The 22,910-nt window shown below is 41.5% G+C and overlaps 1 protein-coding gene across 1 annotated transcript; it reads left to right on the top strand.

Annotated features, from left to right (window-relative positions):
• Positions 1 to 6,997: 6,997 nt before the first annotated feature.
• Positions 6,998 to 21,944, top strand: asb7 (ankyrin repeat and SOCS box containing 7). The gene is made up of 5 exons (XM_080030403.1): positions 6,998 to 7,121; positions 8,305 to 8,431; positions 10,022 to 10,233; positions 12,978 to 13,583; positions 21,517 to 21,944. The coding sequence occupies exons 2-5, from the start codon at positions 8,394 to 8,396 to the stop codon at positions 21,654 to 21,656; spliced, it is 996 nt and encodes a 331-aa protein (XP_079886529.1). The 5' UTR covers positions 6,998 to 7,121; positions 8,305 to 8,393; the 3' UTR covers positions 21,657 to 21,944.
• The last annotated feature ends 966 nt before the right edge of the window (positions 21,945 to 22,910 follow it).

Below are 22,910 nucleotides of genomic sequence, written 5' to 3'. Positions count from 1 at the left end.
AATGTGATGTGATGCCATACAGTAGGTGCCCTTACAATGTGATAAACACGTGATATGTGATAGAAGCCTACTTTCTGAAGTAGGCTTCTATCTTAGCTGCCCTTCAAAATAAGAGGCAGAACAATTGAGTAAAAATATTAAGTGCCCTCTGTGCCACTTCATGCAATATATTATTATGATGTGCCCTATAAAGCAAGAAAATTTGATAAAGTGTTTTTACAAGTGCACTTCTAATATAGAAAATGTGATGTAAGGTGCCTTAACAGTGGTCCAAACTTTTCCCTAAAAATGAAAAGGAGAAGCAAAGTGTTTACAGGGCCTGCTGGATCGCCAAAATAAGAGAAAGAGCTTCCCGAAAATCTACATAGTTTTTTGTGATGTGATTCGTGTCAGGTTGCTCTATAGCAGTTTTTAACAAGAAATTAAGACCAGAAAAGTAGTATAATAGGATCTCTTTAAGTCTATATGACTCCCTCTGCCCTTAGACCTTAAGCTCTACTGAGGAACTAAGCTACACCAAGCAAAAAACACCTTATATAGTTTTTTAAATAAGCCAAGTAATAATAATAATAATAATAATAATAATAATAATAATAATAATAATAATAATAATAATAAAAATAATAATAATAATAATAATAAAAATAATAATAATACTAATAATAATAATAATAATAATAATAATAATAATAATAATAATAATAATAATAATAATAATAATAATAATAATATATTTTATTTGGAGGCGCCTTTCAAGACTCTCAAGGTCGCCGTACATTTTAAAACATACATTATAAAAAGCAAGGCCAGGACACACCGGCCCGATAATCGGCCATCGGACATGGTCGGAGAGTCTGGAGGGGGCGGGGCAAAACAAATCTGTTTGGTGTGTTCGTTGACGTTGGCCGTCGTAGATGTCGTCGGGCTTCTTTTCAGTCGGGCAGTCTTTCAGTCGGAGCAATTTGATTGGTGGAGGGCTAGCGAATCAGTGAAGCCCGGAAGTGAGGCGGGTAGCACAAACAGCTGACAACAGTATCGCATCGCTAGCCATTGTTTTTATGTGTTTGTTTGTTTGTTTGTTTGTTTGTTTGCGAGTACTCACATGCATCAACACTTCTTGACTGCTCGACACTCTCTGCTAAAAATGGTGCTCTTTATGGTCCATAAATATAAATACGTATTTCTATCTATGTTTATGGTCTAGAGAGCTGTCCCATCATTTCCGGCTTCCGTATTTTTTTGGGCCACAATACAGATTAGCGCCGCCTGCTGTTATGGAGACATTACGTCCCGCGCAAGCGCAGAGCGTACGGAGAGTCAGTAGTCGGCTCGGTGTGTTCTTGGCACTTTTTTGGCCGCGACGGGCAGACTGGAGCTGCCTGAATCGGCAGACTCCATTTTCGGGCGACATTCGGTAGTCGGACCGGTGTGTCCTGGCCTTTATATGATTTAATGAAGACCAAGTATTCCATACAAACTAAAGAAACATTAATGACAATCAAGACAGACAAACACTGCCATGCCTCTTTCTGTGTCAGGACTTGGCTTTTCTGTAGTTCCCAGAGCACTGAATGCAGATACCACCTCCACAGGACAGCTGTTTAGTGCTGGCCAAGGTTAGCTTTCCCTTGCCAGCACATGGTCCTGTCTGGTCAGCTCCAGATAAGGCATGGAACCCTGGTAAGGCTGCAGCCATCCCCTTACCAAGTACATGCACAAGTGCTTCCTGTGAGGTCATCCATTTTTTGAGTGAGGAAGTAGGAGTCCTTGCAGCTGATGGGACCGTCGGATTGCAAGAACAAAGAAATCAGCGTCAGGAGACTCAATAGAGCGTATTGATGCCCGTCTTTGAACACGATCCAGACAGTGCAGGATTATCCACGTATCGGCCTGTTCTTGGGAGCTGTGTAGATGTTGTACCTCCATACAGTTTGAGTGGACATCCTGCCTTGAAGTGATATGAAAGCATTGGGTTTGATCCATTATGGCTTTCCCATTCCCTGTTCTATTACCGTTACATCTATGACTTATGACCATAATTATCTTTTTAGTTGGCAGGGGGAAATGTCAGTGGCAACATTCTGTGGTTGTTGATCAATGTCACCATAGTAATCACCAGTCCTCAGGTTGGGAAGCTCCTTATATGGTCAGGAGCTTGCTCTTGTCTGTGGTGGCAGAAGGTCACTGGTCACTGTGAAGAAGGCATGTGGTTGGGACTGAGGTAAACTGGTTCTGGCCAGTTGCTTCTTTAAGGTATGATCAGCATACCGGTAAACAGAGACCTGTCATCTTTCCAATCCACCACCTGCTCTGCCAGCTTGTGTTTCAAAACTTTCCGTTAACTCTTCCACAACTTCAGTTGAACCTTATTCATTCTGGCCCACCCAATTGACATTATTGTCAATGTGCTCATCCACAAAAGCAACACACTTCTGCTGGCCAATCTTCTTCTTGGCTGCATTTCTGCAAATGGAGTGGGATCACAACCGTTGTGGTGATATTTGGCAGGTCTTGAATTAGTTTTCATTGCGTTTTGCTATGTTAAAGGGAAAATTCGCCCATTTTCATGTGAATGGTATATCAGGGCCGAGTATATTAGTAGTCTATTGAAAAAAGCCCCCCAAAAATTGATCCGAATTGGCAGAGAGCACAATGATTTCGGATTTAAACTGATGACGCGGGGCTGACGTAGCCGTTTTTACAGTTCCTACAGGCCCCAGGATGCATTGCGCGGGGGGGGTACGCTCTGCAGCCTGCCCAGATTCCGAGCTGCTCGCGTTACCATGGTGACATAAACACAGCACGGACCTGACCCGTGTAAGCAGTACAGTAATAGCGCGCTTCGTATTATTTCACTGTTGGACTACTACCACAAAGAAAACATGCCGTCCTATAATGTGCCTAGATGCGCCAACTTTAGGAAACAGAAAAGAAGCAGGAGTAAGCGTAAGCTGAAGATACTAGGCCCTACCTGTTGCCTATTCACCGGCTTGATGCATAGCCCCAGCCCCGGGAAAAAGAATCCGAATAAAGGTAAGCTAACGTGAGCTAAATTGCATAGTAGCCTACTGTAGTTAGTATCAGTGTTTCCCCTACATTAATAACTGTGCTGCCCACACCGCTGTTGAATATTGTGTCCCGGTGTAAGGCTGATAGATGGGGCAAGGAGGAATTAGTCTACCGGTTGTAGCTGTAGCCAAGTTACCTTAGCCGCTAAGCTAAAGTTAGAAGTGAACTCGTGAGGGGGGCAGTAGGCCCCTCTGTGTATCCTTGAGGAAGATTTAGTTGCATTTGCAAGACTGTTTGTGTGTGACTGTGTGTTTGTTTTCCATGTGCATGGTTATTAGCGATGTCGTTAAAATGATCAGCTTTCCAAAACCATAAACAATTGCTATGCTGATGGTGATGGCTGGGTGATTAGCACTGATGTCCCTAGTCTTGTGTCGTCTTGGCTCTTCCTAATGCAAATGCATAGCCACACCCTGGCATACAGTATGCTTGGCTGCTAATATAAACATGATGTCTTCTTAGACAAAAGACTACTATTGTGTTAGTGCACTAACTGACTGACCTATCTATGGTTACATAGTGGTTTGTCTGTTTTATATATTTATTGCAACAGCAACATTATCTTTACAGTATAACACATTGATTTTTCTTTTGTCATCTCTTCAGTGCTGGCCTTGTGATACAATCATAATTTGTCATTTCAGGTGAGGTCCAAAGGAAGATGGTGTATTGTACGAGGACCACGCACTCTGTTGTGAAGACTGTTTACATCCCGCACACACGCACCACTTCAGAGCATCCCTCGTAGAACTCGTCATCACATGAAGAAGGGACTGCTGCCTGCAAAGTGCTGACATCATCACTACAGCTCCCTCAGCCTGCCCTCCCTCACAACATGTCCAAAACCAACTACAGAAGAAGCTGCTGCTAAACATCACTCAATATTTCAACAGTAACTTGACGAAGGAAGCATTATGCTACAATTGTTTTTCCCAACACACTGGAAACTCAAAGCTTTTGAAAATGTTATTTTTCTTTTTTACATTTGTATATGTACATACTTTACAGTTGTGTGTAGAATAATGCACATCGTTTTACTTGCTTGTTATATTAAACTCTATCTATGCCTTATAAAGTGTTTGATTCTCTGAAACTATTTCACTTTTAGTTGATAAGTCAAACCTATGTATTAAAATGGTTACCTATGCAATGACAAAAAACAATCATGTTTATACAAAATTATTTTTATTTGTAAATACAGTCAAGGAGAATTGACACATTTTCACATGATTAAATCTCAATCAGTGTCCATAGTTAGCAGCAGTATTTACAGGTCAAAATATTTGATCATAGCTCATCCGTAGCTTCTACGTAGCGTCTTCTTCAGCCTGTCGCCTGTAGTGACCATTTGGAGATGGATATTTGGCTCTGATGCGCTGTATGACACAATCAGGTAAGACGATGCGGTCCCCTTGCCAAGTATCTCCCCTTTGGAGCACCCACTCAATCAAGAACCGACGTGTGACAAGTCGATTATGTCTAAAGAAATTAAAACACAAAACAAGTGGTTACTCTCCACAAAGCTATAATGTAACAATAGCAGCCAATGTAAGAACAAAAGACTGGTCATTTTATTTGACCTGTTGTAAAGGGTTCTTCTGAAAAGTGCTATAGACATGCTAAGTGCAACATCAGTGCAATGGCTCAGACAACACAATGTGACAAAGATAACATTACAACATGCTAGAAAAAAATAATGTTACTCACTCAATGATCATCTGCCCTCCCGGTCTTGCTGGTATTTGTTGTCTTTTCCAAATTATTTTTGGGATATTGAAAATGTCTCTCGGTTTCTAATGGTGGTCCAGTTGTATTGTCTTACAAGGCTAACCCTAACCAAGGCTGAAACAGCTGCAGCCTCGGCCTCTCTGCATACTGTATTTCCTCGCTGAATTTCTTCAGCAGTGTAGGCTTCTCTGGCCCAACTAAATACCCTGCTGGTTCATTCCAGTCAGCCAACACACTTTTTAAAGTATCCTCATCCATATCGTCTGTGCCCGTGTGAAAAGATGCAATTTTCAATGCAGGAAATGATACAAGTAAACTGTCACGGACCATGGGCATGGACAGACGGTTTGTTTTGGTTCGCACGTGCTTTTAGAGCCCGCCCCCTGGATTCACAGAGAGGGGGGTTGGTGAGCTCGGCTCCAAGAGTCTGTAGTCTGCACGAGCTCTTCCTTGACACGGAAACGTCACAGAAACGTCACCGGTGAATGGATTTTTGAAGCTCGGCCCCCGCGAAACGGACGATGTTGAAAAAATACACGGGGATATAATGCAACCCAAAGGATATTATGGTAGATGAGTTAAGGTTGAAAATCGGCGAATTTTCCCTTTAAACACACGCTCACTGAGAACAAATGCACTGCAAGCAAAGATTGATGTGCTTCAATTGACACGTCTCATTTAGATTGAAGTCCATAGAATAAAAATCTGTGTTCTAGCATACATGCTAGTTCTCAACACCTGTCCACAGGAAGCTATTTGATGCTTCTATGGTCAGATTGGATTAGAATCTTGGAGTGGTAGCCTGACGTCAAGGCAGTGAGCTGCCATTCAAAACACTTTTGGTGCATGTTCAGCCATGTATTACAATAGGCCTACTTCGAAATACCAGCGTCAAATTCCTCAAATGCTATAATAAGACTAATACTTCGTAATATATCTCAGATAGCCTATATAATAATAATATATGTGCTTTTTGGTAAAGATATCGGCCTAACCATAGCCTACTAGTGGAATTCCAATCGGAAGGCAGGATTTGTGGCTAAAACACAATTTCACATCACAGAGACAATCTTTATTTGACTAACTTGGATCCACAAGAATCTAGATATAACAATTTTCAAAAATAAATCTAAATGGACTCATACATTGGATTGGAGACATTGGCTCCTCCAGGGAGAATGACCATGAGAATGGCAGAGGAAGGGATCCCTCTCCCAGGAGTTACCAACAGGAAATAGATGTCACGTCCAGGTCCAGACTCGCTGACTCCACCTTTTATCGAACAACTTTCTGTAGCTATATCCCAATCCAGTCTACGCGGTCTATGAAGGCTATAGCCTGTGAAGGCCGATTCGAAGGCCGAACAAGCGTTGTTAAACAAGACGGTCTCCGCAGGTCTCCGTTTACGAGCATTTCCGGTTTGCGTAACAAGCCGTTACTTTTCGTGATGACTCGCCGCTCCTGTGCTGCCTAGCAACCCTGATTGCTGCCAATGGAGACAGCTTTGTCAACGGAGGAAAAAAGAAAAAGAAGTTGTCTACCAGACGAAAAGAAAAAAAAGTACAAGAAAAAAAGAAAGGAAGATAAAAGTTAAGAAGATGGAGCAACACGTTGCTGTTTTGTTATTTTATTTTCATTTTATGCCATCTCTGAAAAAAATGCAATGAATCTTGGGATATGTTGGGCCGCGAAGGATACATCTGTTGCAGCCTTCAAAACCGTGAAACGAAGGCTGCATTTCTCGGCCGCATATGAAGGAGCCTTGCAAATCGTTGTAAATGGAATAAGCCTTTGCGCACCGCTATGACGCAATCGGTCTTCAAATGCAGCCTACGTAGGCGGCGACCCCTGAATTGAGATCCAGCTCATCTGTTGCAGCCTTCAAAACCCTGAAACGAAGGCTGCATTTCTCGGCCGCATATGAAGGAGCCTTGCAAATGGAGCCGCCGCTATGACGCAATCGGTCTTCAAATGCAGCCTACGTAGGCTGTTACCCCTGAATTGAGATTCACCGGCTGTTTGTGTGCCCTCATATCGCTAGGGGGAAATATGCTTTTATTGTGAAGGATCGAAGGCGGAAGTTGTATTGTTTTCCTGCTGGGGTCAAACTCACTCAGACACTTTGTTGTCAAAACTGATTGTTCAAAAGCGAAATGATGCTCAACATGGCTGAGAGTGACATTTAGTGAACTTTTAATAGATAATACTAGAGTTTAGAGTAGGCTTTAAGTGTAAGGGGACAGAAATATGCTGCTTTGACAACTCACATTCTTCCCGTCTGGAAGCTGATTGGCTCAGTTAACCGTTGGCTTAGCGTCTGTCAAGTAAGTCTTTGTTTTGTATCGTCAAAGCTGTTGTTTTCAGTTTGGTGAATATGTAGAATTATTCTTACTATCGATACACGCAGTTTAACGAAGTGTATTTGTGTGTGTACCCAACTCTTCAAATACAAAAGTCCACACAAGCTAGCAAGCTATCGCTACTGAGTTAATTAGCTTGCTGGCTAACCAGCGTTAGCTAACAGCCTGGGTTAAATAAAGGCTCAAATCAAAGGCTTTTTATCCACTAATCTCGCTTTCTCTACATGTTCTATATGCGTGACACGTATAGTCTTCATTTGCCTCTCTGGCTGCGTTGGGAGTTGTTCGTTAACGTTATTGTTTACTTGTACGGGTGTTGTATTGTTGATAATGTTAGCAAATAAAGCCTCCCTATTGTCCATTGTTTCATCAACCGATTAAGCTAACCAACTCAATGATGAAAAGTTTGTAATGTGACGACCCAGACTATCTTTCTGCTTTGTTTTATTCATTTGCTTTTTAATAATTCGGCGTTAACTCATTTGAAACCTGAGCTATCTGTGTTAGCAAGGTGTGCATTTACCATTCCTCTCATGTGACATTACTGTCATAATTAACCTTTATTTACAGTCTGAATGTAACCTAATTAAAATTATTATTATTAGTCTATTCGACGCACTATATCCCTTAATACAACTTTATCAAACAGCAATATATACAAACGAGTACCGACATTATAATTACATTGAAAACATAAGCTTATCTCAGGACAATACAAGTATTGACAAACAGCAAGCGACACTTTTTAAGTATTGTGTATTTTAGCTATAATTAGGCATATCATATTCAAATAATAGTATGCCTGATTTGAATTTTTTAACATTTGGATTTGTAAATAAATATGCTATTTTCTCAAAGAGAATACACTTGTATTCAATATGAACTTGTTTCGTGGCTTGGCGTTGTATAAAGTCCTCTAAGTCTTTCCAAAACTTCATGGAATAATCACAGCAATTAATGAAGTGTAACACTGTTTCAGTGTCATTCCCCCAACAAAAAAAAACTTGGCATCTATCTGTGTGTTTTTAGATTACTGAATATATCCATAACAAAACCCTAATGTTCTGTGATATAGTCCAATATAAGTATTTGATCATATTGGTATTTACAGGCTCCTGATAATGTTTGTGTGTTGTGTTGGTTGCAGGTTAAACTATTGAGGACGTTGTTCTTTCTCGGTCCTCTCTCTCAGCCTTCCTGAAAGTGCAGCTGTATATCTACAGGTGCAGCTCCGATATGACTAAGAGAAGCACGTCTCTGCAGCTTGTCAAAAGGTAATTTTATTCATTCATTCATTCATTCATTCATTCATTCATTCATTCATTCTGTCTGTCTGTCCCCGAGAGTGGTCATCGAGAGGTTCAAATATTTAAACCAAATAAGTGATTTCTCTCAACAAGAGAAATTCTCTGGTGGTTACATTTGTACGGTGGCCCTGAGAGCTCACAGCACTGCAACTTAAGAAAACACATGCACAAAGATAAGATTGTAATGCAGTGTTGTGTTGTGAACTTTGCAGCGCTGTTTTGTAATGTGTTGTGTTGTGGTCTTTGCAGCGTGTTTTCTAAATGCTGCGCATGTGTTGTCAAATTGATGAAGATGTTTTCTTAATTTGCTTGTGTTTTATCTCTGTGCTTGTGTTTTTTCTTAAGTTGCAGTGCTGTGAGCTCTCAGGGCCACCGTACATTTGGCTCCATTCAGTAATGAACCTGTGTTCTCTTCCCCTCACTACACTGTGGTCTACAGGCTGGATGTACTCTCACACAGTGGACGCTTCAGTTCATACTAAAACTGTCAAAGTGAAAGTGTTGACAACTTGACATAGTCAGGTCCATACTTGGACATTGACACAATTTTCATAATTTTTGGCTGTGTTCACCAGCACAGTGGATTTGAAATGAACCAATCAAAATGCATTTCAAGTGCAGACTTTTAGCTTATATCGTTTTAGGGTTTCAACATCTAAATCAGGTGAACAATAAAGGAATTGCAACTGTCTTTAGACGCGGTTGCCCCCTTTTTAACAGACCAACCGTAATTGAACAAAGTAACATAATCATAAATCAAATCCTCACTTTTTTTCTATTTTGTTGAAAGTCTGCACAACATCGGGTTGAGAGTAAAATATGCCAAACAAAGTAAAGCTAACCTAGCACTACGAGTAGGCTACGATGCGTCAACATAGTCTGTTAGTGAAACCTAAAGAGACTGTGGGGACCGTGTCAGCTGTTTTCAACTGTGATCCGGACCATGCACAACATGGATGATCATTCTAGAGAAGCTGCATTGTTATCCTGGAAACAGATTTGTCTAAAAGTAGATTTTATAAAAAGGAGTACTCGATCAGTCCCCGAGGAATACATTCGATCCCTCGAGGTCTTGGAATACACTACTCCTACGTCCTACCCATCCCTAGATAATGTTCAATTTAGGTTGAAGTAGCATCGACAAGTTTGTAAACATGTATATATTTGGACGGCAAAGCATTTTCCATAGCTGTCAGGTTTGGCAGGCGAGTCAGAAACTTTCACTTCAGATACACTTGAACACACCAGACTCACATAAATGCATTCAGGGGCGAAGTGGGTGAGGAGGTCGCCTTTGGAGTGCAGGGGCGGAGGTTCGATCCCCCGTCTACCTGCCACATGTCGAAGTGTCCCTGGTCAAGACATTGAACCCCAAATTGCTCCCGATAGTTAGCTTGCACCCTGCCTGGTAGCTGCTGCTATCGGTGTATGAATGTGTGTGTGATTTGGTTAATGTGTACAAAACAATGTAAAGCACTTTAAGTCTGTGAAAAACCAGGGAAAAGAGCTTTATAAGTGGAGTCCATTTACCATTTCCATTCCCTTGTCTTGTGTCAGGATGCTGAACCACCACTGCAGAAGGAACCCTGAGCTCCATGAAGAGCTGCAGATCCAGGCGGCGGTGGCAGCGGGGGACGTGTGCACCGTGCGCAGGATGCTGGAGCAGGGATACTCACCCAAGATCAGAGACGCCAACGGCTGGACCCTGCTCCACTTCTCTGCCGCCAAAGGCAAGGAGAGGTGTGTCCGCGTCTTCCTCGAGCACGGAGGTGAGAGCCCTTCATCTCATTTCATTTAACCGTCATTTGTACTCCAAAGATCAATTGTGTGTGTGTGTGTGTGTGTGTGTGTGTGTGTGTGTGTGTGTGTGTGTGTGTGTGTGTGTGTGTGTGTGTGTGTGTGTGTGTGTGTGTGTGTGTGTGTGTGTGTGTGTGTGTGTGTGTGTGTGTGTGTGTGTGTGTGTGTGTGTGTGTGTGTGTCCCTCATTTGCAATGATGTCTAGTCAAACAAGTGCAAAGCAGAAACAAACAACAATATACAGTCCCAGACAAAAGTCTTGTCACTTATCCATTTTGTAGAAACAACAGCTTATAACCTGACTTTTAATTAATCCATTGGTTTTAGAAATGGCTCATATGAAAGATAAAACCCTCCCAAATGATGTTTAATTTACTAAAATACATTTGTTTCACTGAAGAAATATTGATCATTTAATGAACACAGAAAGGTCAGATGTTGGCAGGACAAAAGTTGTCGCCTACAGAGAGTAATGTGAAAATAAAACAAATAATTTACTTCAAATACAAAAATATGTTGCATAACATCAGTGAATTAAAGGTGCTGTAAGCGGAATGGTTCTTTGTAAAAAATATTGAAATCTTTCAAATGATCTGGGCTGGGGGTTATTGTTATTATGCCATGACAGGTCCAAAAACTAGAGGGCATTGTTTCACTACAAGAGACCGCCTTTCAGTCAGTCACTTCTGTGTTGGTTGAAAGCCTTTCAAATTAAAGTACATAGGTTTCAAACAGAGTCTTCACCTGGTAAGGAAGTAGACACATTCTATTTACATACAACAGTCTGACAGATATCCCTGAAAGCACATACTATGCCTTTCAGAAAAAGCGATCCAACTCAACCTTTTATGGTAAATCTATATATGCATACTGGATGAATATAGGTGTATATATGAAACTGTAAAGCATATTACTTTATACAACATTCCGATTTAACCAAAACTGAAATACAACTCACAATGTGATACTAGTTTGTAAAAGGTTGTTCATGTAACTATTAACCAATTTAATATTCATATGAAAAGTCTAGGGAGGGTTTAAGCTTTAAAGCTCCCATATTATACACTTTTCGGTTCTATTATACACCATATTATATGGTCTTAGTGGTCCCTAATACGTTTTTCTTCAATTGTTTGCTGAAAAAAACTTTCAGATAATTTATTGTACTATGCAATATGATGTTCAGCTAATCTCACAATGGCCTATTTTTTTAAAAAGAGCTGCAGCTCCCCTCGTAAATATACAATCTTTGAGCTCCCCCCGCCCCCTGTCCGGAAGCGAAGCCAGATACGCCTCGCCCTCTGTCTGTTTGTAAACAATGATGACGTATAGCCTGTTAGCTCAGTTAGGTTTAGCCTACCCATGAGAAGAACCAAGTCTAGTGCTAGTAACGCACTTTTAACAGTTTGACATGACCTATCCTTGTCTACATGAAAGACTATGTTCATACAGATAGACAGCCACACGCTAATGGAAACGGCATGTTCACAATAAAAATGCTGCAAAAGATGGTGGCTACTGCGAAGCTAGCTCGGGAGCTAGCTGCTAACAGTACCACTAAAATCAGTGAAAAAATTATCTTCAAAGTCAGACTTCTTCAGTATACCTTCCAATCCTTTGTCCTGTTAAAAACGAGGCATTTCCAGACTGGTGTGGGGAATAGAAATATGTTTTTATGAGCAAAAGCTGAATGCTTGTCCCAAAGCTAATAGCTATACACCAGTCAAGCAAAAATACTAATAAAAACATTTATTTCAGTTTCACTGTTTGAAAAAAAGCACAAGTAGCTTCCTATCCGGTGTGTTATTAAAAACGAGGCTGCTGTGGTTAAGATAAATTAGTGGATTATGCAACATTCATCATGTTTTGCCGTACTACAGGCATCTTGTCGCTTAGCAACAAGCAAACAACATGGGAGTGAAGGAATATGTTTCGAGAGGATCTCTGGGCCGTGGACCAATAAGAAATAGGGGGGTGGACTGCACAGTGGAAGCGTCTGGCTTTCCAGTTTTTGACGTCAGAAACGGGGGGAATTCTGACTGTATATTGGGTGGAGAGGTGGAGGGTTTCAGAAAAGGAGAGCGCTTTCTTTTTTTTGATACTTTGGCAGTCTGTAGGCACATCATAGACCCATAATTATGTTCTAAAACATCGGAAAAGTGCATTTGCACAATATGGGAGCTTTAAGGTTTTCATACTGAGGGAATCCGTGTTAGGCAATAATTTGTGCAAAACGGGCCCAAACCAAGTACTTGGTACATATGCATTATTATGCTTTCTAGAGGGCCGACATTTCTGTATTTAAAAGCCTTTTTTTATTGATTTTATGTAATATTCTAATTTTCTGAGATTTTGAATTTGGGGTTTTTATAAACTGTAAGCCATAATAATCACAATTATAACAAATAAAGGCTTCACATATCTCACGTTGCATGTAATGAGTCTGTATAAGATATTATTTTCACCTTTTTAAAGTTGAATTACTGAAATAAATGAACTTTTGCACGATATTCTAATTTTGAGTTTCACCTGTATCTGTCAGAATTGTGAAGTGTAACATAGAATATAAGCACTAGAGGGCACTGTATGTTCATTTGGATGAACTGGTGAAGCGCTTTCTTTGTGGCAGATTAGAGTTTAGGAAGAGACACACAACACAAGCCCTGCTGTATCTGACTCTCTCTCTCTCCACTCATTTCCCTCTCTTTGTACGCAGCCGACCCCACAGTGAAGGACTTTATCGGAGGCTTCACGGCGCTGCACTACGCCGCCATGCACGGCCGAGCGCGCATCGCCCGCCTCATGCTGGAGTCTGAGTTCCGCAGCGACATCATCAACGCCAAGAGCAACGACGGCTGGACGCCCCTGCACGTGGCGGCGCACTATGGCCGTGACTCGTTCGTGAGGCTGCTGCTGGAGTTCCGGGCGGAAGTGGACCCGCTCAGCGACAAGGGCACCACCCCCCTGCAGCTGGCCATCATCAGGGAGCGCTCCAGCTGCGTGCGCATCCTGCTGGACCACAGCGCCAACATAGACATTCAGAACGGCTTCCTGCTGCGCTACGCCGTCATCAAGGGCAACCACTCGTACTGCCGCATGTTCCTGCAGCGCGGCGCAGACACCAACCTGGGCCGGCTGGAGGACGGACAGACCCCCCTGCACCTCTCCGCCCTCAGGGACGACGCGCTGTGTGCCCACATGCTCCACGCCTACGGAGCAGACACCAACACCAGGAACTACGAGGGCCAGACGCCTGTAGCCGTCTCCCTCAGCATGTCGGCCATCAGCAGGCCCTGTCTGGACTTCCTACAGGAGGTCACCAGTGAGTCTCAGCCACACACACACACACACACACACACACACACACACACACACACACACACACACACACACACACACACACACACACACACACACACACACACACTACAGTGTTACATGGAGGGGCCTGTTCACAGTTAAAGGTGGAGTCAGAGATTTTTTGGAGAATACTTGTTGTCAAAATCACTTTTTGGGAAGTAAGCAAATATGTCCTCACAATCCGCCATCCGTCCATACTGTGTGTGCAAGCTCTGAAAACAAATCCAGTGTTAATACACAGCCTAGGCTGTGTAAATGGCCGATTGTCTAGCTACGGTGGGCCCCCTTTGTTATCATGTTGTTTGTTTGCATACACGTTTACAGAGCCTAAGGCTGTGCAACAACTAGTTATTATCATTCAGAAAAAGTATTCAATTGATTCTCTTAATTGATTTGTCTTATAAGTGTGTAACAATAATAGTGACAAAATGAATACTAATAATACATGTTGTTATCTGACAAACATTTAACAAAATCCCAGAGGTTTTCAGATTGACCTTATACAATCAAAATGAAACTCTCTGAAAAGTTTTAACCAGCAAACATCTGCTGAAGAACTTAACTCTTTGGTGTTTTGGAACTAGTTTTAAACCTCGGATAAGGTTCAAAAAATAGTTTGAAACAATTCTGAATGTATTTACGTCTTGTGGACTTATACTTTAATCACTGAAACTTTTCACAGTATTATTTAGCTAGCCAGAGAGATGCTCAAGCGATGGGATACATAGTGCCTGTACTAAGCCGTCATGCAGTTTCCATGGTTCTTTACACATTATGTGATGGTAGAAGAAATAGATAGTATAAAGATAAAGTTGGCTTTTATGCACTTATTTTATTTGAGCTATACTTGAAAGATTTGACTCAATCTGAGTCATTGTGACAATATGACTGATACAAGACATTGAAGTACTGCATTATTATACTGTAGAAACATCTTTGTCATGTTGGGGTGTATTCACACATGCCGTGTTTAGTTCGGTTGAAACAAACTCAGGTGCACTTCCGCCTTCGGTGCGCATCTTTCAGGTAGGTGTGAATACAGCAATCGCACTCGGGGGCGGACCAAACAAGCGCTCCGAGACCCAGCTGAAGAGGTGGTCTTGGTGCGTTTCCAAACGCACTCTGCTGCAGTTCGTTTGTGGTGTGAATTTGTCCGGACTCAATCCGACCCAAATGCAGGAAGCACTGTGCCTTTTCTTTTTTAATAAATTGCAGTCAGCTTCACATTATGGGAAAGTGTTGTTGTCGCCATTGTTAGGACGATAAGTTGTGGTTTGACCGGGAGCCCAGAACAATATATTACATTTGATCGAGAGGACGCGTAAAAATGCTGAATGTGTTAAGCGATCAGATGAAGGAGAGGGGAGCGTCTCCCGCACATTGTGTGTTTTTATTTTGCTTCCCATTCCCATGTACGGGACCGTCAATACCATCCCCGTGTCAGTTTGGAGCTGAACTGCGCCGAACTGACACCCAGCTGATACACAGCTTAATCAGCTGAGTGTCGGCATGAGCCTATAGGCCCCTTATCAGTCTACGTCACAGAGTGTCACTCCCCGCTCTACTGCGCATGTCGGCCGCAGAAAGAGACGAGAGCGACACAAGCCACAATCATGTCTTGTTGTGCTGTTGGATGCACAAACCGTTTATTTTTTGTTTGAATGGTGATAAAGCAAGAAATGCCCAAATGCACCGCTGTATAATTACATAAATGAGTTGTGAAATGTTTACAATAAGGACAGTGACCGGAGACGAGGCTATAGCAATGGAAAACAATGGAGGCTTATTTACAATGACCCAGACGTTATACATCTCCGTCCTCTTCCCTTGTGTTTGACTCTATGGTTTGACTAGGCAGTAGGGGTTTGCACGTGTACACGTGTAGCCGGTAAGTAGGCTAAATCATACCATTTAGGAAAAATCAATAAACGAAAACCGAGTGGGGTCGACATGTGCTAGCCTACTGTAGGCTACTAAAGCAGATAACGCAACACATTATTGTGTTTGGTTACAATATTTATTTAACTATTTAACTGCTCCACCATAAGTTTCACTTTCCTTTTCATCTCCGTCTCAAACAGCTGGTCTGATAAGCTGGTCGGCTCGTGAGCCCAACGGCCCCGAAAGCAGGAGTCAGTCTAAAAACAGATGATCACTATAGGCTAGTTATGATCACTTTTAAATCAAAAAGCAAAATCATGAAATAAAGGCATCTCTGCCTCTCTCTGTCTATCTGTCTGTCGGTCTTTCCCACTGCACACTGTCACTCTCCAACAGCATCTGCAAAAAAAAGTCCGGCCACTGAAGTCGTCGGGGCCATTTCTTCTCATCATTTATCTACTCAACTGCCGGCAACGCGTATGGGTCATTAAGACGTATCTCGTTCAATAGTGTTAATGTTTCCGCATAACCAATGTTATCACTCGCTGATAAACTGTTTTTAGTAAGCTGACAACATCGCTATTTAACACCATGGACCTATAAAGAAACACCGCAACTGCCATATAACCAAACGGGTAACCATGGCAACCAGTCAAACAATTATTCTTTCTGTAGATGGTCTGCGCGCGCATCCGCCGTGTTGGTAAACAAATAAGCCCCCTATTCTTCTCTCACGTCCAGCAGCAAAAATACAGTAAAATGATGTTTCACATCGTAGACTACTAGCCACATAACGTGGCATTGTCATAGGGCTTCATATTGTAACCATATGAAACAACAATAATTAGATGTTTTTCTTCTTTATTTATAGGCTAGGCCAGGGGTCACCAACACAGTGCCTGCGGGCCCCAGGTAGCCCGCAAGGACCATACGAGGCGCCCGCAGGCCTTTTCTAAAAATAGCATAATAATCTGTTTCCCACCTTTTTTAAGTCATTGTTGATAATTATTGTGAGAAATCATTAACATGATCAGTGTCTTCACATAGATGAATATCATTAATCATTAATAATAATATAGAACTAAAGGCAAACTGAGCAAATTTGTTATTTCAGAAGAGTGCATCAAACTGGGTGCCCTTCGTATGACTCAGTACCCATGAAGTAGCCCTCAGGTTCAAACAGGTTGGTGACCCCTGGGCTAGACGTAGGCCTTTTTATTATGTTTAACCCCATATTATATCAATGATATATTTCGCAGTTTTTACTTTGTTCTTTGTGTTTCTCTCCACCCCAGAATGTCTGTCCAATGAATGAATGATCTCAGATCACGTGTGGTTTTGCTTCGTAATGCTGGTTCACTTACAAAAGGGGCAATATGAAAGTGGACCACAACAAACAAAAAAAATCTAAACTCTATTTGGTCTGGACCAAAGCAAGTGAACTAGCGGACTTTCCCTGTGTGAATACACCCTTAGATCACCTTGTGTGAATAGGGCAGCTGTGGTATGTTCCTGTTTCCACCTTTATTCCTCCTCTGGGATTAAACAGCCTCATTTCTCTTTCAGACTGAACCACACTCTTTACCTTGGTGCGTCTGACTTGTAATGTAAACTGCAGGTTTTTACTTTTTTTGTTTTTAGCGCTGGCATTGACTTATATGTGATGTAAGAAACATTGTTGAAAATCCAAGATATCTTGTGGTATAGAAGCATTTTGGTTTCTGTGTTCAGTGTGATATTTAGTTTTTTAGGTTAACACTGTATTTATTGGTATTGATACAAGCAAAAGGTTTCATGTAGCAAGGCACAGCGTAAAAGCTTTTGTCCTTAACCATGTACAGAAATCAGTGAAAGTGAGCAGAGTGTTAAGCACGTGATAGAGCGGTAATGTAAGATGAAAGGAGGATTTTTTTTGGGAGAAATGTATAGAGTGAGAGAGGGCTGCTTGCCAACACACGGTTCTAATGACCAGTGTTCAGAACAATCCCAGGCTGGAGAAACAGGAGAGCACATTACCTGAAGCATTCTGATGTGGAGGGGAACAATGGCTGCATTCCTCCACTACCCCCTGAACTTTGATATCAAAGATATCAAAGAGCTGTGCTCTGACTCAGACAAGCCCTGTCAGAGACACCCACCCTCAGCCAGATCACATATCTGCTGGCTTATTGATTACACCTCCACCTCCCTGGATTAACTCAAAGGGCTTGTCCCACACAGAGTGACAGGCACCCAGCTCTTTTCAACTCCTGCACACGTCACTCTTGCTCCCTGTAGGGTTTTCTCATGTCGGGATCAACGTTTCCATTATTTAATTGTTTTGGTAAGCCAGTAAATAACTTCATTAAGTTATTGGTTGTCTTTCATGTTTATGTGAATTTGAGGGCGCTTTCATCCCTGCCTGGTTTGGTTCAATTGAAACAAACTTAGGGTGTATTCACACATGCTGTGTTTAGTTCGGTTGAAACGAACTCAGGTGCACTTCCACCTTCGGTGCGCATCTTTCAGACAGGTGTGAATACAGCAATCGCACTCGGGGGCGGACCAAACAAACGCTCCGAGACCCAGCTGAAGAGGTAGTCTCGATGCGCTTCAAAACGCACTCTGCTGCAGTTCGTTTGTGGTGTGAATTTGGCCGGACTCGATCCGACCCAATTGCAGGAAGCACTGCGCCTTTTCTTTCTTTTCTTTTTTAATAAATCGCCATCAGCTTCACATTATGGGAAAGTGTTGTTGTCGCCATTGTTAGGAAGATTAGTTGTGGTTTGACCGGGAGCCCCGAGCGAAAATATTACATTTGATAATGATGCGTGCGGATCAGCGATCAGATGGAGAGGAGCGTCTCCCGTAGCCTACAGTGCCAACAGGTTCACGCTGCGCTTTGCATGAAGTGTGTGTTTTTATTGTTCTTCCCAACGGGACCGTCAATACTGTCCCCGTGTCAGTTTGGTGCTGAACTGCGCCGAACTGACACCCAGCTGATACACAGCTTAATCAGCTGTGTTTCAGTTTGAGCCTATTCTTCACGCGAGTCACGCGTCCAGCAGCAAAAATACAGTAAAAATTATGTTTCACATCGTAGGCTAGAAGCCACATAACGTGGCATTGTCATAGGGCTACATATTATAAACATATGAAACAACAATAATTAGATTTTTTTCTTCTTTATTTATAGGCTAGATGTAGGCATTTTTATTATTTTTAACTCCATATTATATCAATGATAAATTCGCAGTTTTTACTTCGTTCTTCCTGCTTCTCTCCACCCCAGAATGTCTGTCCAATGAATGAATGACCTTAGATCACGTGTGGTTTTGCTTCGTAATGCTGGTTCACTTGCAAAAGGGGCAATATGAAAGTGGACCACACCAAACAAAAAAATCTAAACTCTATTTGGTCTGGACCAAAGCCAGTGAACTAGCGGACTTTCCCTGTGTGAATACACCCTAAGGGTGTATTCACACATGGAAAGTCCGCTAGTTGCTAGTTAGTTCATTGGACAGACATTCTGGGGTGGAGAGAAGCAGGAAGAACGAAGTAAAAACTGCGAAATATATATCATTGATATAATATGGGGTTAAAAATAATAAAAAGGCCTACATCTAGCCTATAAATAAAGAAGAAAAAAATCTAATTATTGTTGTTTCATATGGTTATAATATGTAGCCCTATCGCAATGCCATGTTATGTGGCTTGTAGCCTACGATGTGAAACATTATTTTTACTGTATTTTTGCTGCTGGACGTGCGGCTCGCGAGAAGAATAGGCTCAAGCTGACACACAGCTGATTTAGCTGTGTATCAGCTGGGTGTCAGTTCGGCGCAGTTCAGCTCCAAACTGACAGCGTGAACCTGTTGTCACTGTGCGGGAGACGCTCCCCTCTCCTTCATCTGATCGCTGAACACATCAGCATGTGTACGCGTCTCTATCAAATGTAATATTTTCGCTCGGGGCTCCCGGTCAAACCACAACTAATCTTCCTAACAACGGCGACAACAACACTTTCCCATAATGTGAAGCTGACGGCGATTTATTAAAAAAAGAAAAGGTCGAAAAGGCACAGTGCTTCCTGCATTTGGGTCGGATCGAGTCCGGACAAATTCACACCACAAACAAACTGCAGCAGAGTGCGTTTGGAAACGCACCGAGACCACCTCTTCAGCTGGGTCTCGGAGCGCTGAGTGCGATTGCTGTATTCACACCTGCCTGAAAGATGCGCACCGAAGGCGGAAGTGCATCTGAGTTCGTTTCAACCGAACTAAACACGGCATGTGTGAATACACCCTTAGGTTAATTTCCACTTTTTGCTTTGGTTGTTTGGTGCACACCAGAGTACAATCTAGGCCTGTACGGTATGGTCTTTATCTCTGTATTATTTGAAGCATAGACGGTAACGGTATTATATTACGGTATATTCATTTATCTTTAAATGAATGCTTGTGAAGGGGTAAAATACTTGCTATTACTGTAGGCCTATACTCTTGTATTAATAGGACATATAAAGTTTAAAGTTTAAAGTTGTGTGATGTCAATGGGTCACAGGCTTGATGCAGTTATTGCAAGCGAAGGATTTGCAACAAAATATTAAGTCTTATTCACTTTAATTTATTTCTGTTCCAATACTTTTGCTCACCTAAAAATGTGGTGTTCCTTTACAAATAATGATATCTTCTCAGTTGAGTATCAGATCCAGATGTGAATACCTGGAAATGAAAGCTTAAATGTTGATCTATTGTCTCATATTCAGTTTGGTGTCAAACCCAAATGTTTCCAGTCTACAGCAAAAATAAAGGAATTGGCCTCACTGTTCCAATACTTTTGGAGGGCACTGTATGTGTAAGGTTAGGGAAGGCTTAAGCAACACAGCAATTCTATACAAAAATGCATTAAGGTTTATCTGAACTGCGTTTGAATACAGAAGAACATCTAAACTCAACTTTTAAATTGCCAAAACATTTCTAATGTGTGCTAGATCACATAGCCATGGTCTCAATTATTATTTTTTTCTTTCATAGTTAAAATAATTGAAATTTATATATATATAAATATAAAAAAGGGGCAACACACTGGCACAAGCCTTGGATGTAAATGTGTTTGAGCCTTCATGGAGTCCAAGAGACGGTTTCCTGTGGTGAAGTAGCCGTGGTGGAGGAAAAGGGAGTCATATTACCCACATCTGTCTGATAACAGCCACGCAGATCACTTCCTGTTATCAGGGGGATTCTTTCCAACTATTTGCATATGGCCGATAACAGATATGGATACTGAGTGATAATGGGAACTGATTGATGCCGTTGGGTGTCTGTCTGTCTGAAGAAGTGTACCACTGAAAGAGGCACGTTTCAGCTCCATCATGGAGCAGCATGATGGGGTCATTTCAGTCAGACCTTTCTCATGACGTCCATTGATTTGCTTTTCATACTGTTTCTTCTGCACACACATGTCAAATATCACCATCTCTTGAGCGTCTGTTTCCGATAATTATAAGTTCCTTTTAAAAAAACGGTCTTGACTAATCAGACTTTGTTCAGTACTTAAAGGAATACTTCCCCCATATGGAACCGACGTTCTATCATTATAAAATCGCTATTATAATATAATGAATGAGGTTTTTCTTCCCTCAGTCTTTCCTCAGTCTTCCCTTGGTCAAGCTGTCCTGTTAATCCTAACCCTACATTTTACCAAGTGTGATGTCACACATGGGAAAATGCAGGGTTAGACAGTAAGACCATAAAACACTTTCTGCCTTTGCTCAGGCTAGGATGAACTGATTTCTAAAATGTTTACACATTTATACTACATAGGATCTCAGAATTCAATACACCTTCATATTTCCACCGGTGAAGTAAGTCTTTAACTACAGACTTAACCAACTTCCAATGAAATTCACCATTTCATCTGTGAAGTAAACTAGCCTTTTTATGTCTGTCCCTCTGCTCACATTCCCATGTTCCTTTACACTCTATACAGCATACACAATGTTAATAACAAGTATTTTTCCGTTGCTCTTTCAGGACAACCTCGGACTCTACAAGACTTGTGTCGAATAAAAATCCGCCACTGCATCGGCCTTCAGAGCTTGAAATACTTGGAGGATCTACCGATCGCAAAGGTCATGAAAGACTATTTAAAACACAAGTTTGACAACGTGTGAAGGCAACACAAAACAGTGTGACTTTAGAACAAAACACTTGTCATTTCTAAAAGACTATGCAATCACTAAAGACAGGTCCACAGGTGTTTACTTTACACGTCAGGTCCAGGCTGTTCATCCATCCATTCTTGGTCTCCATTTCAGCCTTTTTTTAATATTTAGAACATGTTGCTGAAGAACACGAAGATGATCAACTTCATGTGAAACCACGCTTCTGTTTTGTGTGGCTCAAAAGGACAACCTCAGTTCGCTTGGCAGGAAGCATCGTTACTACACTCAGCATTATTGCCATTAATGTTGTTACATGATGTTATCCTTGCTGGGTCAAGATTGTCACCAAGTGCGTACTTGCCAATGAGTAGATTTTAACCCCCCCCCCCCCCCCCACCCTTATATTAGGTATTCCTATAGCCTATTCATTATTCTATTGTATTAATTACACTATAGGAAGCTAAACTCAAATTGCTAAAATGATGACCATTATTCTCAATCTGGCTCAATCAGCAAAAATATTCACCTCCTTTGGAAAATGATAGCTAAAATAAAAACCTACAAGGTGCACTGCCTGATTTTTGTTGTATTACCAAAATACCAATAGTGAGTCTAAATCCATCAAGTAGCCTTGCTCCAATCGGGCTACACAATGTACTTCCAGCTGTTTCAACTCTGCACATTGAAAACATTTTTGAGGTTTGGGGCTGCTACACGGTGTGTATCTAATAAAATATAGACGGGATTGGATTTACTCAAACATTGCTTTAGTGTTATTTTTCGAAAGTAATCTGCAGTGATCGACTATGAACCCATATGCTTTTATTCATGTCTAAACTTTACGTGGTTTACAGCTGAGTTTTAAGTGAGTACTCTGATTGAATTGTGTTTAAAAAAAACTAAGCACCAGGTTTACTCACTGAAGGCAAGGCAAGGCAAGTTTATTTATATAGCACAATTCAAACACAAGGCCACTCAAAGTGCCTTGTGTTTGAATTGTGCTATATAAATAGCAGGAATCATGAATTATAAGGTCTTTTTTTGCGTTAACACTGACACACAATCAACATGAGCTATAAACAGTCAATGTAAATATGTTACATGTACAACAGATATTTTTGTAGAATTTATTTAAGCAATGATCTCTGGTATTCTTAATGTATTTAAAGTTTGGAAAGTATTGTGATCTGTTTGGTGTGTACTCAAGTATTTCTTTTTTTGTGTGTTTGCGTGTGCGCACGCCTGTGTGTGTGCGTGCGTGCG

The sequence above is a fragment of the Ammodytes marinus genome (assembly GCF_949987685.1).
Source record: "Ammodytes marinus genome assembly, chromosome: 1".
In the NCBI taxonomy this organism is placed as follows: domain Eukaryota; kingdom Metazoa; phylum Chordata; class Actinopteri; order Uranoscopiformes; family Ammodytidae; genus Ammodytes; species Ammodytes marinus.
This window is presented reverse-complemented; position numbering and strand designations above follow the sequence as displayed.

What these genes read in the sequence shown, in the direction of transcription:
- asb7 (XM_080030403.1), top strand. Translation starts at nt 8,394, where the DNA reads ATGACTAAGAGAAGCACGTCTCTGCAGCTTGTCAAAAG. An exon ending in TCTCTGCAGCTTGTCAAAAG is followed by an intron (nt 8,432 to 10,021) that starts GTAATTTTATTC and finishes GTCTTGTGTCAG; the next exon opens with GATGCTGAACCACCACTGCA. An exon ending in CGTCTTCCTCGAGCACGGAG is followed by an intron (nt 10,234 to 12,977) that starts GTGAGAGCCCTT and finishes CTTTGTACGCAG; the next exon opens with CCGACCCCACAGTGAAGGAC.